Genomic DNA, 17174 nt, shown 5'->3' with positions numbered 1-17174 from the left:
GCACCAGCCTGAGCGAATACTGTTTCAGCCTCATCTTTCGGGAGGAATTAAACAGAAGGACTAAGCCCTCTGATGACATTACATGAGAAGGGTTCACAGGGGTGAATATCAAATCATAGAATGGCCTGGGTTAGAAGGGACCTTAAAGACCATTTCCAACCCCCCCTGCCATGAGCAGGGACACCTCCCACTATACCAGGTTGCTCAAAGCCCCATCCAGTTGGGCCTTGAACACTTTCAGGGATGAGGCATCTACAACTTCTCTGGCCAACCCGTTCCAGTGCCTCATCACCCTTGCAGTAAAAAATGTCTTCCTAATATCTAATCTAAACTTACTTTCTTTCAGTTTGAAGCCATTCCCCCTTCTTCTATCATTACATGCCCTTGTAAAAAGTCCCTCTCCAGCTTCCTTGTAGGTCCCCTTTAGGTACCAAAAGACTTCTGGTTGTCCTGTATGCTGAGCAGCTTCTCGGTCTTCCAGCCCTTATGCCTAACTCTTGCCATTCAAGGAGCTAAGAGGAGTTACTGGTCACATCTTGCCTCCTCTGCTTCCTTCATGCAGGGCTTCATCTGTCATCAGTCCATTCCTAGTTATTACTCTATTCTGCTTGCATAGCTAGCTGATGTCTTCAGCAGTTGCCTCCCCTGGTTCAAGTGCCACTGTACGTTTCTGGCCTTTCCTGACCTCTTTCTCTCAACTTACAGTCAAAGCAATTCTTGTTCTTTTCCTGTAAATTAACTTGGTTATTCCCTTTGCTATTTTGGCTTCTGCCCGGTGGGATGCCTCATGTCTAGCATCAGTCTTGCACTTCACTCCTGACATCACACGTAGGTCTCCCTTGACTGTCTCTCTCTGATCTCACTCCTTTTGAAGTTCAGTCTGAACTCCATCTGCTCCTGCTCATCCCAACACTTCCTAACTCTGTACTGCAGCCTTTCCAAGGGGCTGCTCCCCATGTATCCTTAGCTTTCAAATATTAGCTCAAATATTATCTTTATTTAAAGGCCAGGAGCCTTAAGAATTTATATATAGAATAAATGAATAACCTTTCCTACCGTACTAGCTTAGTCTTCTGAGAAGAGTATAGTATTGTTCTTCAGAAGAGGCACAAAATTATGAACTTAGTGAAGGAAATAATTTCAGTATCTTTCAAGATAACTCTGTTCTGCTTTAAAAGAAAATAATGTGATTCTGACTTAAGAAAAAGATTTTAAATCCCTATTCTTTTTCTTATCTTTTTTTTTCACCCAATATTTGGGGAAAGAAGTTTCATTTTAGATTTGCACCCTTTTTATTTCTTGGGGAAACTAAGGGGAAATAAAAATGCTGAAAAAAGATTTGATTTGGTTTCCATTTTTTTACATTTCATTTTCATTTAATCCTTTTTTTCCCAAGGAAAAAAAAGAAAATTAGGGGTTTTTTTAAGGCAAAAGGATTGGAAAAAAAGAAAGTAAAAGATCTTTTAAGAATAATTCTGAGTTTTAACAGGGCCAAAAATGTCTTTGAAAATTCATAAAAAATAAAAGTTGAAAAGGAAAAATACTTCCTGTTAAAACCCATTAACAAAGGTTTGGAGCTGGTTAAGGCAGCCAGCGCAGTGTGCTATGTCATGTTTTCTAACTAAGGTCAGTTCACCACCTCTACAGGAATCCATCCCAGTGGACACTGCCCTTGCACTTCATCAGAGAGGTCTTTGTGGGCATTAGGCCAAGTTTTCTCCTGGTTAAGTCTGATTGTGTTTCTCTTAAGGTCTCTCCACCTCACAGTCAGTGATGTGACTATGACTCAGTGTAGTAATCAACAGTTTTGGTTTAAAGTAGGGATGAGGCAGTGCTGTATCAGATTCTGCATGGTTGAAACCAATGAGCCCATTTAATGCATGAACAGAAATGCTGCTTGTAAGAGCCACCCAGTCTTGTAGCTTAGTTGTTAAGTATGTTCTCAGAATCACCGAATTTCCTTTGCTCTAAATGGCCTTTTTCTGGAAATAAATATTTTTTTCTCATAAGATTTTAATAACAAAATGGTGATTTTTTTATGCAGGTCTGATATTAGTACCTAATTGAATCTGCTGCTACAAAGTGTGCTTCTGCTGCAAAGAAACAATATATATGTACATATTTCATATATTAAAATACATCTATGAAGATATATGCATTAAATTAAAGTAAGTCTTAGTGGCTTCCAACATTATTTAATCTTATATTTGTGCCACCTTTTCCTTCCCAAAAGGTATCTTCTCATTTCTTAGCCATTGTATTCTGTTTCAGTGTTTATCAATCTTGAAGTCTGGTTGAAAGGCTGTTAATAGACTTTGCATAACCTTTTCCTAAGTTATGGAGAAATCGATGTCTTCAGCAGTGCAGAATGAAAGACTTCTTTTTAATCTTGCTATGTCAACAATGTGTCACATTAAAAATACTTACAGAATTTTAGAATATATTGTGTACTGAAACTTACTACCATAAATGCTATTTACCCAGAATGTTTCTCCAGGGGCTGCTGTGCTGTACCAAAAGTTGTGTTTATTCAAGATCTTAAACCTCAACCTACTTTTCTCTCTTGTTTTTTTAGACTCAGGTGGGGAGAGGCAAAAAAAAAAAGTTCCTTATTGTTACTCTCCAGACAAACTATTAAGCAAATAAGCATGTCACATAGAAATAACACTAGTTCTTATCTGCTGCAATAAAGGTTTTTGTGGTATACCTTTCAAAGACTTACCTGGCTTATTTGTCACTAGACTTTAAGCCTTAAATCACATGCAGGTAGGAGATGTTGAGAGGGAAGGAGGCAGATGCCTGCCACAGCTCTCTTTTTGGCTTAACTTTGCAGAGGTTGTACTTGGCTTTGAAAGCTCTTTTGTTTTTCACTTCAGGAATTAACAAATACCACCACAAAATAATTACTCTGTCCCTCAAAGTGGATTTATAAACTTTTTCCTCAAGATGAGTACAGAGATACTGTACTACCTTTTATTCATGTTGAGGTTGTAGATAGATAACAGCCTGTGTTAATATTTGACAAGCTTTGTTCTACACTGCCATCAGAAATGTAGCTGAAAATCTCTTTGGCTGGCTGGCTTGTACTCGAAACTGGCTTTTGTAAGATCTGGATGTGAAAATCTCTCCTGCCAGACTTGTAGATGTCAGATTCATTGTCTTCAAAATTTCCATTAACCTCTAACGGTGTTTTTCTTCCTGCAGAAACAGAAGGTGCATGCAGCACAGATGCCAACCTTCTCCAAGGAGTAACCTCTTCATCCCCAAGTGACACCACCTCCTGCTAGTACCATGGGGCCAGAGAGTGGTTTCTTTGGCAGTGGACAGATCCATGTCATCCTGTGGGGAAGTTTGGCAGCTGTGACGACTCTCTTGTTCCTCACCTTCCTCATCTTCCTCTGCTCCAGCTGCAACAGGTAAGGCTCAGAGGCTTAGCATGCAGTAATGGTTCCCGAGTCAAATAGTGCAGGGACTGACATAGCTTTGCTAATAACTAGTTAGCAGGAAATACTGAGGACCTAGGTACAGAAATTAAAAAAATGCAGTACAAAATCTGTTTTCAGAGCAAACCTGAATGTGAACAGTTCTGTTCATTCTAAAATGTAATTTGTTTTTCTTTTGCTGTGGAGGAAGTGCACCGTTGTGTCTGCTTGGTGGTTTCCCCTTAGCTGAAGCCCGGAGTGCAGGTAGACACAGATTGGTAGCATATCACAACCCTAACCTGAAACTGAAAACATTAGGTAGGACAAACAGGAGCAAAAAAGTATAGGTAAAACAGAAAGGGAATCAGTCTTTTATTTCAGCTTTCCTTTGGCCATTCCTGAAGTCTAAGGTATTGATCCTGTCAGTCAAGCAGAAATGAGTAAGAATCAAATGACAATACTAATGAATGTCTTATACCTTATCCCTATTTTCTTCTCCATAAGAGGGTTTGATTTCTCCAATACAGGCACTTCTGCTGACTTTGTTTATTCACATTTCAAGGCCACTTCATGACATGTAAGCTGAGCCCTGCTGACGGCACAGGGGACCTGGGCAGCCTGGTCTCCAAGCACAGTGTCCTTCCACCAGACCAGACCACTCAGACTCTTCACTATGAGGAGTGGGACTGCTGTCTTTCATATCACTACGTTTTCCCAGCATAGCTCAATCAGCCAAGTGTATGGGGAAAAAACCCTATCCATAACATGGTACAGCAACAAAATCTGTGGTTTGGATGCTTACGTCTACAGGAGCATGTGCTTTCAGCCCTTCAGCACTGAGGAAGCTATGCAGCCATAAAATGCACTGTATTGGCATAAGGTGTGTCTGTAGTAGAAGGCTCTGTTTTTCAGCAGGTTTTCTCTAATGCCCACATTGCAAAACACAGTCATGGGCAAAACCAGGCTCCAGAAGTTGGTTGAAACCCTAAAAAGCCTAAGTTGGAACTTGTAATTTCATGTGATTCAGAAGAAACGCTTTCATAAGCTGTTGGGTGACATTTCAGGATCTTCCTGTTGTCAGTTTCCTGTGATATCTGTCAAAAAATACTAAAAATATCTATTTTTTAATTTATTTAAAACTAGAAAACCTATTTTAAAATTCTTTAGCCCACAGACATTTCATTTAGGTACTATGTATGATCTTAAAGACCTTTTCCAACCTAAATGATGCTATGATTCCATGATTCTGTGTTTTGTCTTGTAACACACCAGTCCTTGAAGCACCTCTGGAAGGATTAGTCAAACCACTGAGTATGTCTTTGCAGTTACAGAGATACATTGCCAGAAACTATCTGGTGATGAAACTATCTGGTTTAATAAATTCTTGTTTTGCCAGTCTGGACACAGTATCTTTTGTTTCGGGTCATTCTGTAGGACAGATTGTTTATGCATAAATGCAATTATGCAAAATTTCTTCCTAGCTCACACTTCAAAAATGGATGAGGACATGGAAAACAGAATAAAATCTGCTGTTTCTAAAATATTATGAGTCAGAAAAACTTTCAGAGAGGAAATTAAGCATTTGTTAACTTTAACTCTGGTCTGCATTGGTGCAGCCTTCCTTGCCTTTTTCTTATTTCCCAGTTAGGTAGAATTTTAGCAGTTGCCCATGTGGGGACCACAGTGCACTGCAGACTCTAGAAGAAGCACAGATTTCATATTGTCAATATTTTCTCACCTTTTTACTTGCCTTTTCATCTAGGGGAAGGACTAACAGTATTTTAATCTTATACTTCATTAGAGTATTTCTAAATAAGAGCTGTATTTCCAAAATGGTAAAAACTGGAAAAGCGATCCATACTTTAAGTCCTGTGAAGTACCCAGTGAAGTAGGATTCTTTTAAAAATGTAGGACTCTGCTGCTATGAAATTTGTAGGCCTTTTTGAACTGCTCATGCTTATAATTAATTCCAGCTATCAGTGTAAGTTGGAGCATGCTGGGTTTTGTTGGCCTTTTTCTATTTCTATTTCTTCATAGAATAAACACCTTTTACTGATACAGTTTAAGGAACTCCTCAGGTTGCCTGTCACCAAAATGTATATCTGAGCACTTCAGATATTATTAAATTGAGGTTAATAATATTTTTATTATCATAGAATGGAAGGGACCTTAAAGATCATCTAGTTCCAACCCCCCACGCCACGGGCAGGGACACCTTTCACTAGACAATGTTGATCAGGGCACCATCTAACCTGGCCTTGAACACTTCCAGGGATGGGGCATTCACAACTTGTCTGTGTAACTGTTCCGGTGCCTCACCACCCTCACATAAAAGAATTTTTCCCTAATATCTAATCTAAACCTACTCTCTTTCAGTTTGGAGCCATTGCCCCTTGTCTGAGCCATTGCCCATTGTCCTGTCTCTACATGCTCTTGTAATTATTTACATTATCTTCTAATTATCAGCAGGTCCTCCTCACTGTCATCTTGTAATGAATGAGAAAAAGGTCTGTGTGTATTTGTTGTACCTCTTCAGTTGTGTTTATCACCATCGTGCCTCGATGGTGTCCTTACACAGAGCTCATGCCAATCCCTGTAATACTTTCAGCTATTCCATTTTCAGTATTATTGTGAATAACAGTTCTGTTCCCTGCAGCTGTGTAAGGTCTACTAATTATTGGCATTTGTGTATCAGTATAATTTGTAGTAACAGTTCATATGCCTTTTTCATTAAGGGAAAAGAAGGCCAAACATCAGAATGGAGATCACGAAAATCTGATGAACGTGGTAAGTATTTATTTCTGGCAGCTTGTTTCTGTCTTGTGGTTGGTTTGTACCAAGCTCCTTGCAAAATACCACAGATCAGAAAATAGCTCAGGAATTTCAAGATGATTGAGCAGGGGAAACTTTAAAAGTTGCAGAACAGGAAGAGGAGGAAAACTGGTGTAGATCCTGATAATCTGCACTTTCTCAATGCCCTTTCTGCCACTGCTGTACTCCAGATCTGCCAGCGAACACAAGTGCAGTGTACCCTTTGTCAGCTGCTGTCTTCTCATGGATTAAAGCCATGGTAATGTCTATTGCCATACAGGTTGGAAGAGAGGTCACTCCAGACATACTTGTATTTATTTGTTTTAACATCTGTAAACATAGGCACCTAAATCTCTGAGTATAGTTGGCATGGTTCGACCCTCCTGCCAATAATACCCCTAAGTCAGAGCTCCAGGGATCAGAAATAAATTTGTCATGTATCTGTTCATGTGAACACTTAATCTGATCCAGTGGTCACTAATGTCTGTTGCAGCCTTCCGACAAGGAGGTTTTCAGCCATTCCATCACAAGTTCGGTTACGGAGCCCCCCCCAAACAGCGAACAGAACGGGGCACTCAGCAACGGTGAGGGTGAGTAGCAGCAGCCCCTGCAGGTGGGATGAGCAAGCAGCACCATCCCAGTGCTCTCAGCTTCCACCTTAGCTGCACACTGGTGATTCTTCCAGTCTCAGGTTTCTAGTCATCAGCTTTCCACGCACACAGTAATGCCATTTGTCTGAATACTCTGCTCACCTCTGGAGCTCTGGCACTAGATCACACAGAATTTATCACCAAGGTAAAAAATGCTGTGAACACATTTGCCTTGCAGGGAACTTGGTGGAGATGATCATCCCATGGAGATGCTGGTGTTTTAGGCTGCATCCCCACTTCACTGCTGAACATGCTCTGGCACAGGTCTCTACCCCAGCTCCCACTCCTCCGTGCCAGCCAACACTGGGAAGGTGCTAAGGTCCTCCCCTCAGCCACCAGGTCTGGGCCACCAAGCCATGTCTGCATACAGACCAGGCCATCCGGCAAAGAATTTGATATTCCCTAATCTTGGCAAGCTAGGGAACTGGGATAAAACCAGAAGATGCAGTTGCACCTTAAAGCTTCAGAAGCACTCCAGGAAGTTCTTGAAGTACTTCATGTCCTCCTCCAGGGACTAAAGCTTTGGATCATAGTTCTGCACCGTGCGAGGCTGTTGCTTATATTTTTTCGTGCTTTAGAAAGCAGGCAACATAAATAGGCTTCCTTTTTTTTCCTTAGTCTTTGCTTTCTTGAACACTCTGAATGATTCACCCTGAAGTATCACTGGAAAATATTTTACTCAGCTGCACCTAAAAATAAACTTGCTCTCAGCTCAGAGCTGCTGGGAGCCAACTGTTGTCTTCACAGTAGGCATCAACACCAGGGGCTGCACTCCAGCTTAAAGCTCACCTCCTCATCTCCTTGTGCAGCCAGAGGCTAAGATATTCAGTCTTTACCCCTCAAAGACAAGTATCCAAAGGAATTTTTAAAGTTTGTTGTTGCAGCTAATTGCTGCTCCCATCCATTGGCTTGTTGTGTATGTAGGTGTGTGGTTCCCTGAGGGACTCAATGCACAGAGCAAAGCCCTGCAAAGGGAAGGATTTCTCCCTGCCATGAGTCACCACACATGCAGCTGTCAGAGCTGCTGCTAAAAGGTGTGCTGCCAAGCAGCAGACAGTTTTCAGCCTGTCTGATATTACTCAGCTTACATGCTGTATAACAACCCTTCTGAATAACAGGAACCCATGTGCTTTAATTTCTTACTTATGCGTTATGCATTCTCTTTGTTAATAGTTCTTTTTATTGCTGTTTCTGCTAGCTTTTTGAGCAGGGGCAGGGCTATGGAAGCAGAACCATCAAATATTGTGGTTTTTTCTTTTACCCAACCTGCCACCATTGTCTTTATGCCAACCCCTTAGCTACACCAGCCTCTTCTGTGCTACTACCCATAACCACAGAAGCACAGAAACATGAGCTCTCATTGCTTCTGATTATCCCCTCCAGGCTGAGTGGGGTGTGTGCTGTCTGGGTTCAGTGAGGGTGCTCTGCACAGCACCGAAATCCCTGAAAGTAAGGGCCAGAAAGGCAAAATACATTCCAGCTTGACCAGAATGGTTCCTGATGTCCTTCAGAAAGTCTGCAGGCATCCCAGGCAATGAGTAGGACACCTTGCCTGTCTCCTGTTCTCCCCAAGTTGTATGCAGGAGCCAAGTGAATAAAGAAGGATGTTTTCCTTCTCCCATCTCCCATTCAGATAGTGATTACTGTCTCACACCTCCAGCTCCATCCCGAGTTTTGCAGTCCGGGTATGGCTCCCTGCAAGTGCTGACTGCGCCTGCACGCCCTGAGTGCAAGAGAAAGCAACAACCATGGCAACCACCAAATCAAGGGCATTGATTGCTTTGGCAGCACTTAATGTCATCATGACAAACACACTGAAGGACATGGAAGAATGGGTTGATTTTATTGAGAGACTACCATAGGAACTATAGCAAGCAAAGTAAAGCTATTCAGAAGTGATTTTTTAAAGAAATTGTGTGAGGTAAAGTTACATACCATTTACTACCTAAAACATGCTTATATATGCCCGTGTATACATCCCTGAATGTATGCAAATGTCATACATGTGTGGTGTAAGCTGAGAAGCCCCACAGATTTCAGTCCCTAATACCCTCTAGTGATGGTGACACATGGCACACTTCTAGGACTTAAAACAACATGTTCTGCCTAACACTACTTTCTGAAGTCTAGTCTTCTCTTTTGTGCATATGGCCAGCTTGTTAGTAGGTTGTCAACCTACATTATGTGCTGCGAGACTACGAGAAGTATGGCATAGCCTTCCAGGAGCTTCTGGTGTAGTGTGCAGGGAGGCTGGCTGCAGCAGGGCTGAGGGAAGTGCAGTTCCGATGAGAATTTGGCCAGCATGTTAAACAAGGTGAGGGATGGGTAGGGAGGAAACAAGAATGCTTTCCTTTTGAATCCAAAGAATAGGGAAATGGAAAGAGGAAAATCTAACATGGATTTTTCTTTAAAGGCACTTGTTCCGAGGCCTTGTGGTTCCCATCTGAGACTCTCTAAGCATTCAGTGAAACTGAGTACAAGGCAGCTGAATATCCATGTGCACCTGCACCTACCCTCCCATCCCCTGTTCTTACAGTGAATGCTGTTGCCATATAATATGACTTGGGGGTGCACAGACTGTTCTATTTGTTGTGAGAGAAATATTTTAACAGTAGAGTGCAGAAATCTCTGTAACTGAAACCTTTTGATAAACAAAAAGCTTGATGACCACTAGACATTTCCAGGCATTAGTACCATTTATCCTTTCCAAAACCAAAGTGGTGTAGAGACTACCAAATCACACTCAACTTTTAGTTATGCATTTGTTTGAAATCCTTCTTTGTAATTTTGCCTAGTACTCTCTGAGGACAGTACAGCTGCCTGTATCCAGCCTTACGAAGAAGTACAAACGTCTGATCTACTAGATCAACAGGATAGTCTTGGAAAGTCTATAAAATGTCACCAGAGCCGGGAACTACCCAGTATTCCCCCTAACAACACCATGGAAACTATCATCTCAGCTAGAAATGTAGAAAATGATCAAGGTCTTGGAATGGAAGGGCCTTATGAAGTCTTGAAAGACAGCTCCTCTCAGGAGAACATAGTTGAAGACTGCTTGTATGAAACTGTGAAGGAAATTAAAGATGTTGGAGCAGTAGTCAGCATGGAAGGGAACTGTAACAGCAAATCAAAGGCTTCTCTGACAGTTTCTGAAGGTCAGAATCAGATTCCTGAGTGCAGAATTGAATCAGCAGAATATGCATCTGTTGACCGAAATAAAAAGAGTCGCCAAAGTGCTAATTCAGAAAGTCCTCTTGACAACATACCAGATGTAGAGGATGAGCTTCCCCCTCCAGTACCCATGAAACTTCTTGATGAAAATGAGAATGTGCAAGAAAAAAAAATGGAAGAAGAAATGACAGAAGGAGCAAGTAAACCAGAGAAGGTAAATACTGCAAATATTATTCAGAAATTGCATAGGAGGCCTCTGCTCCTTTGTTTAATGGTATTATACTTGTGGGAGCTGTTACAATGGGTATCTAGTATCACTGTCAGCATTTATGTCTCATTCAGAAACCTCACTTCTTTTTTCTTCCTAATGAAACCTCAATTTACAAAAACGAGAGAGGGAGGCATTGTTGGTGGATGCCTCCTTTGTTGGGCTGCCTTGACTTCGCTGTTCAAGTGTTAGGCACTGGCTCAAAGTGACTCGTCTCATTTCTCTCTGTAAGAGAGAGGGACAGAAGGAGATTGCAGCTGTATTTGTCAAATTCTGTATGTCATATATAAACAGAGTAATGAATTTGTACCTGCTGAAATCACAGCCAAAAGTTAAGTTTTCTCAGTAGCTTATTCTTTCTCCTTAGGAACAGGTTGTGGTGAGCTCCTTGAAAAATAGAATGATGACATTTTCAACAGTTTATTTTTCTGTTTGTAGTTTTTTAACCAGAATTCCTTTTAAGGATGCTCACAGATCATTGCACAGACTTTTCATAAACTGTTGAGTTTACATTTTTCACACTTGTTTGGATATCTTCTTATTAATTGTGAATGAAAGAACTGTAATTTTAGCAGAGTTTTGGTGTCTGAGTCATTACATAATTCTAGGTACTGATGAAAATTTAAAAAAAATTCTAAAGATGTGATGTGACTTTAATGTAAACATTTGCCTGAAAAATCACAGCAAGGCTGAGGTACTGTTACTTGTTTCTGGTTGTTGTCTTTAACTATTTTAGTAATCCCAGCAGAAGGCAGAAAATAACTAACTAACCATGTAACTTGTAAAGCACAGTAGAGTCCAAATGAATAAACTGAAGACTACTCATAATATAAAAATTGATTAGCTGGACTCTTCAGTGCACATTTTTACAAATAACGAGCTCATTAAGTAAAAAATTAAGATGTGAATGTCAACAAGAATCTACTAACCCTCCCCCCTCCCACATTCAGGCCATAAGTAATTTCTAATTAAACTTTTAGAAAAACAGCTTTCTGTAACAGTGACATTTTTCCTACCAGGTGTGAAAAGACTTCCAGAAAATCATTGTGTTTCCCAGGCACTGATACAAAGGAAAAGCATTTGCTGCTCTGTAGCTCCCCTGCACGCTGTGCATGCAGTGTCAGTAACTGCAAGGAGTGGGAATTGATTAAAATGGTTCAGGTTTTGAAGGATTAATCAAGAGATGACACATGCAGTCCCCTAAGTGCCAGAAAAAAGGTGTTTGTCTAATTAAAATTTATTCAGAGCTGAAGCCATCCCGAGTTAAAGCTTTGGTAGCATCAGATCGTTCCTGCGCTTGCTGCTGGGGACATGCATTATGCATCGACGCGTGTGCCTGGCCTGTCCTTGAGAGCTACAGCTGCAACAGAGCTGGAAATGGTACTTGATGGAATATATAAATGTCATTATTGTTGGCATTGTGTGAGGAGGTGGTTGCAGGATTGTTTTTCTGTTGTGATGATGATAATTTTTCCCTCTATTTTGTTGCTTCAAACAATGCAGAGCAATGCCTGGGATTTTTGATGTGGCAACTAAAACCAAGATGTTTATGGAAATGTATGTTATATTGATAACTCTTTTAGTTAGACTCCATAGGTGTTTATTTTTGCTTCCCCTCCTGTGAGGCTACTTAGCTGCCCTGCTTAGCATGACATCCGTATCCCAAACTCTTCAACCTTCTGCAGTGACCCTGATGAAGACAGAGGTTGAGTGTAAGTTGTGCAAGTCTCCCTCACTACAATTGGGCTTTGCTTTGGCAGGCCACAAAGAAGGGACAGGCAGGGAGGCTACTTGTGTAACTAAGGCTTGTACCTGCCAACAGAGGGAGAACAGATCATGCCCAAGCAGTTTCAGGCTCACTCTGTAAAAGAGGGGCAGCCAGGGTAATCCCCAGCCCATACCAGTTCCTGAGGTACACAAATTTGGGAAAGGGCTAGGTGGAACAAGCCCGAGACCAGCATGAAAAGGATAAAGTATCCTTTTAAGAGCTAGGGTACAATAAACAGGTGAAAATTAAGTATCTGAACTGATTATTGGCTGTGACCCAGCTAAATCCTTTGCAAGACTTTGGTCTATCACCTGCAAAAACTTAAGCACAGCTCTTCTAACAAATTCTGGAAAGGCAGAATAGTTTTTCTTCAGTTCTTTCTTTTAATTAGAAAAGTATGGATCTGTTTTTTCACTGAGGTCTTTCCAGAGTGAGCACTGGTAGAAAAGCTCTCTGTGTGTACATCTAGCTGCTGCCATCCCATTTCAGCCTTGTGAAGCCCAAGGAAGGGCAAAGCATCCCTTACAAATGCACCAGAGGAGAATGTTCTTCTTGTTCTGGTGCCCAAGTCAGGAAGAGCAGCTGAGCCAAAGAGAGAAAAATCAAGTGCTGTCGAGGAACGAAAGGAAAGACGAAGGCAAATAAGGACACATGCTGTTTGTGTTGCTGCTGTTGAGATTTCAAGCATAGTTCATAATATTGCAAGGTACAAAATGTTTAGGAGCAAGTGGGATTTTTTCAGTTTCCAAGATAACAATATCCTTCAAAACTGATGTGTCACTGATTTCACATTTAGAAGAAGCAACAGTAGGTCCCAGGGAAACAAGAACAGGATTGGCAACACCCTGGGGTATTTCTCAGTACTTAAGTGGGAAACTGTAGAAGGGGTCCTGACACATGGTGCTTATAGACACTGATGACTGGAAAATCACTGAATAATTTTGTGAGCACATGCTTGTTTTAATGTGTGAGGATGAAATTAGTAACTTATTCCCCAACACAAAAAATATCCTGCAAATAGGAAGGACTAAACTGAGTTCCTGTAGTGAAGCAGATCTAATACAAGGCTAAAATACATTTGAATTCCTTTTTCTTTGTTCTTTGCCTTGTTGGGGTTTTTTCAGTTGGTTGGGGGTTTTTGTGAGTAAAGAAACCAGGGGTTAAAGAGCATGTTCTCCAGACAGTGAGAAAGAAGTGAGGGAGCTTTTCCGTGTGAGGGAAGCTCCTGGGGAGCAGCAGGCAAACTTCAGTGCACTTTGGGTCAGGGTCTTTGTCAGAAGAGCCCATGGGTTTGAAGCTTGGTATTTACCAGAAGTAAAATCGCCAAGAAAAATAGAAGTAGAAAAGAATCTATCAGAACTAGCCTCTATGAAAAAAAATAAAGCAGGCAAGTTTTGTGTGCTTGGAAACAGTATTTGATGTATTGTGCTAAAAATAGCTCTACTCTTCCATATTGGTTTGCACTGGGGGAGGTATGAAGTATTTTAGGTGGGGAATTTGTATGAAAGTCCAAAATATGGCCTGTTACAGTGCTGAAAGTCTCCCTCCGAACCACTGTGGAACAGGGTCCAGCAGACAGGGCCTTTGTTGCCATAAAGGTCCTAAGGCATTTTTCGTAAGAGCAAAATGCTTTTCCCCAAATGTTTCATGTCTTCCACAGAACAGGTTAGATGCTTGAAGTTAGACTGGATACCAAGCCAAGCCCTGCAATCTTCAGTAACTCTGCTATGTGACCTGGCTCAGCCAGGTGCTTTGCAGGTTGTGGTGCCATCTCAGGGTGGGCTGCAGCAGGTCCCAGTGGTTGTGAGGCCAGGCTGCTGGGCACAGTGGCTGCATTCCAGGGGTGGGGAGGACACAGTGTCTCCCGTGCAGCACTTCCAGGATCAGCAGACTGAAGGATAACAATGGTCGGGAAGGTGCCAGCTGAGTATTGTTCTTTTGTCATCTGAAAGTGTATCTGAAAATCACATGAAAGGGCAACTGGTGTATCACACAGCTGACTTCTAATTGTTCAGAAGCCTTTGCAAGTGCTTCATTAGAAGTGTAAAGGCTGGAATACAACAGAGCAGAGTTTGTTTTACTCATTACATTATATTTACCCTTTTCAGGTCAGGACAAGAGCAGATATATTAAAAAGCTCTACTAACCTCAGGGCTGTTATCACCAGAGATGTACTCTGGATATTAGGGATATTAGCTATGTAAAATGGAACTTGAGAGCAAATGACCATAAAATATAATGTATTGATTGTAATGGCAGGGTTTTATTATAGGTTTCACACTGTTGATGGGTAATGAGCCTTTTTTTTCTTTCCTTCTCCTTTTTTACAGAGGCTTAGTTCAGTGTCTTACAAGTCTCGAGAGGAAGATCCATCTCTTACAGAAGATGAGGTAGGTTTCTTGCACAAAATTCAATAACTAACTAGAGACCATTTTTCAGGCAGAAATTAGCATAAGCTCTGCATGATGAAGCAGGATCTAGGAAACGTGAAATTTGTGGTGAAGGTAAAATGAAAGCCCAAGTTTCTCTGCACAGAGCTTGTACTGCCACATTCCTAAAATCAGAAGTATTCCAGCATATAGCTATATCAGGCCGGTAAGTTAAAAATGGTGCTAGAAAATTACAGGAGGTCACAATTAGTTGGTCATTAGGGCAATTTCTCGATCTGGATGACAAGCTCTATGTAAGAATAACAACCAGACGTGTTTTGAAACATGCTCCACCTTCCCCATGGAAAGTGTTTGGGACACTGGGAAATAAACAGAAGCACTGGAACATAAACTGTTCTTTGAAACGTCTGTTAGTCAAATAAATTGAGGAGATTGAAACAAAGACAGAAAAGTTAAACAGAAATAAGGGTTGCTTGTGATCATCTTCAATACATCCATGCAATTTATAAATATGTTCTCCAGACATAAAAGTAAACACAAACCTGGCAATGAGCTGAGTGAGCTAATGCTTTCTGCTGGGAGAAGCACTCCCAGACATTAATGAATAAATTGATCCTTGAACTAGGTTCGTGTAATCTAATGCTGGAAAGGGTTGAAATGTAGACAAGCAGAAAAGCCATTTTTTGTCTGGTTGGCTGAAATCAGTCAATTGTGACAAATATTGCCATCTACAATTGGATGTCTCTCTAAAACAAACAAACAAAAACCAACCAACCCAAAAAACCAAAACCATCCCAGAATTATCAGAAGTGGACTGGTTCATCTGCATCAGTCAGTGTTGCTCAGCAGTAATGGACGTTTTCATGCCAAGGTCCTATTTTAATTGGATTGATACAGATCCAGAGTGGTCTTGTGTGCTTGGGAAAGACTTTAAATGTAACAGAAGTGGTACTGGGTACCAGAGAAGCAATGACGGGAATTTCAGCCATCTGCCCTTGCAAGGGCTAGTATCCACTTGGACTGGGAGAGGGAGTCAGGGATCAGCCCTGACTGGCACCAGCCCTGGTAAGACCTGAGCAGGGGGACATGTGTGGATATGGGCGTTTCCTTCACCTCTTCATGAAGAACTGCCTTTGTGTACTTTTTTAAGTGTACTACCTCACCAGAGGGGATTTTTAGAGGTAGGAGTGAGACGCTGACTCCCTTTCTTGTGTTAGTAGCTGAGAGGTTTCAGTCTCTAGTCTAAAGTTCTGACACATGGGGACTGAGATGCGGCTCCTTCTTGTAGGCAGAGTGTAGTCAACAGAACAGACCTTGCATATCAGTGTTGGCACTGACTATTTGCTGTTTTCTGGTGTGGGCAATTATCTCCAGATTTTTATTGTTGTCTTCATATGACTTGCTGCCTTCTTAGTCCTGTCTATAAACACAACAATTAACTACTCTCCTATTGGGGTGTCGCTAAAAGCAGAAAAGTAGCCACTAGCATTAAAAATAATAATAATAATTTTAAAAGCCCCAAGGATCAGACAGCAACCTTCTACATTACAGCTGCTCAACCTGATCATCCCTTTGATGCCTGTCTCCCTGTTGAGTCCAAATTGGCTCCAGAATCACAGAAAGGATTGTAAGAGCTCCTGCTTAAAAAGTCATTCCCTTTTGTCCAGGCCTAATTTGCCTGCCAAGGACTTATGTTCAAAGAATTTTTATGTTTATAAAGTAAGTTTATAAAGTGCTTTTTTTTGTGAAAGAAAATTAATTTATAAATGCATGCCAGAAAAGAAAGGATTTGTAAGAAATATTTTTCTTTTTTAAAAAGAAAGGATGTTATTATTGGAAGATCCTGTCTTTTCTTCAGTATCCAATATCCTTGTGGTACAAAGGTACAAACGGGTGCACAAGCTTTATGCCATGCTTGGATACTCAGCAGGTGTCTCCTTTTCCTAGATCTCTGCTATGTACTCGTCGGTGAGTAAGCCAGGACAGGCCATCAAGGCACTGGATTCTCCTTACACCTGTATTCAAGAAATTGCATCTCAGAGGTCACCATCTATTTGCAGTGGCCTCTATGCAAGTGTGAAGGACTTTGAAAACACCCTAAATTCTACCACTGTGCCTCAGTCAGCGGACAGACCAAACGGAGAGCTGGAGCCGGACTATGAAGCTATCCAGTCAGTGAGCCAAGAAGAAGACAGGACCTTGTCTGTGCCTAACACAAACCACAATGCTCTTTCAGGAGAGAATGACTATGAGAGCATAGGGGACTTGCAGCACCACAGGGATTTCACCAGACTTTAACGACTCCGGCAGCAGATTTGTCCGCTGGTATTTTCAAAGGAACATGTGAAACATGGAGAGGGAAGTGCTTCTCCTTTTGAGGAACAAAGCTAAGTAGAGAACACAAGGTGTGAAGAAGCAATGTATGTTTCAGCCAGGGGGTGATACCTGCTAGGTTATTCTGGGTGGTGAATCGAGGCTCATGGGAAAGGGTACGTCAGGTCAGTGTGATGACCAGGACAACGTAAAGGTTTCTTTACTGTTAGCTCCAAGGCAACCAGAATTTGGGAAGGAGTGCTATGCTTGTCATCCTGATAGGATTACATACCAAAAAGACTGCCTTTACACAAAGCTAACTTCTCATTTTAAGAGATTATTTTATGTCATTTTCTTCAGTGTTTTTCAAGCATCATGTTT

The 17174-nt window shown here is 41.3% G+C and overlaps 1 protein-coding gene across 1 annotated transcript; it reads left to right on the top strand.

The window, feature by feature from the left end:
- Positions 1 to 3291: 3291 nt before the first annotated feature.
- On the top strand, positions 3292 to 16848 carry PAG1 (phosphoprotein membrane anchor with glycosphingolipid microdomains 1). The gene is made up of 6 exons (XM_009084863.1): positions 3292 to 3416; positions 6158 to 6209; positions 6727 to 6823; positions 9679 to 10268; positions 14421 to 14480; positions 16428 to 16848. Exons 1-6 carry the CDS (start codon positions 3292 to 3294, stop codon positions 16776 to 16778), a joined length of 1275 nt encoding a protein of 424 aa, XP_009083111.1. The 3' UTR covers positions 16779 to 16848.
- Positions 16849 to 17174: the final 326 nt, after the last annotated feature.

This window comes from Acanthisitta chloris, unplaced genomic scaffold (assembly GCF_000695815.1).
Source record: "Acanthisitta chloris isolate BGI_N310 unplaced genomic scaffold, ASM69581v1 scaffold15311, whole genome shotgun sequence".
NCBI classification, from domain to species: Eukaryota; Metazoa; Chordata; class Aves; order Passeriformes; family Acanthisittidae; genus Acanthisitta; species Acanthisitta chloris.
The sequence above is the reverse complement of the archived record's forward strand: the minus strand, read 5'-3'. Positions and strand labels throughout refer to the sequence as shown.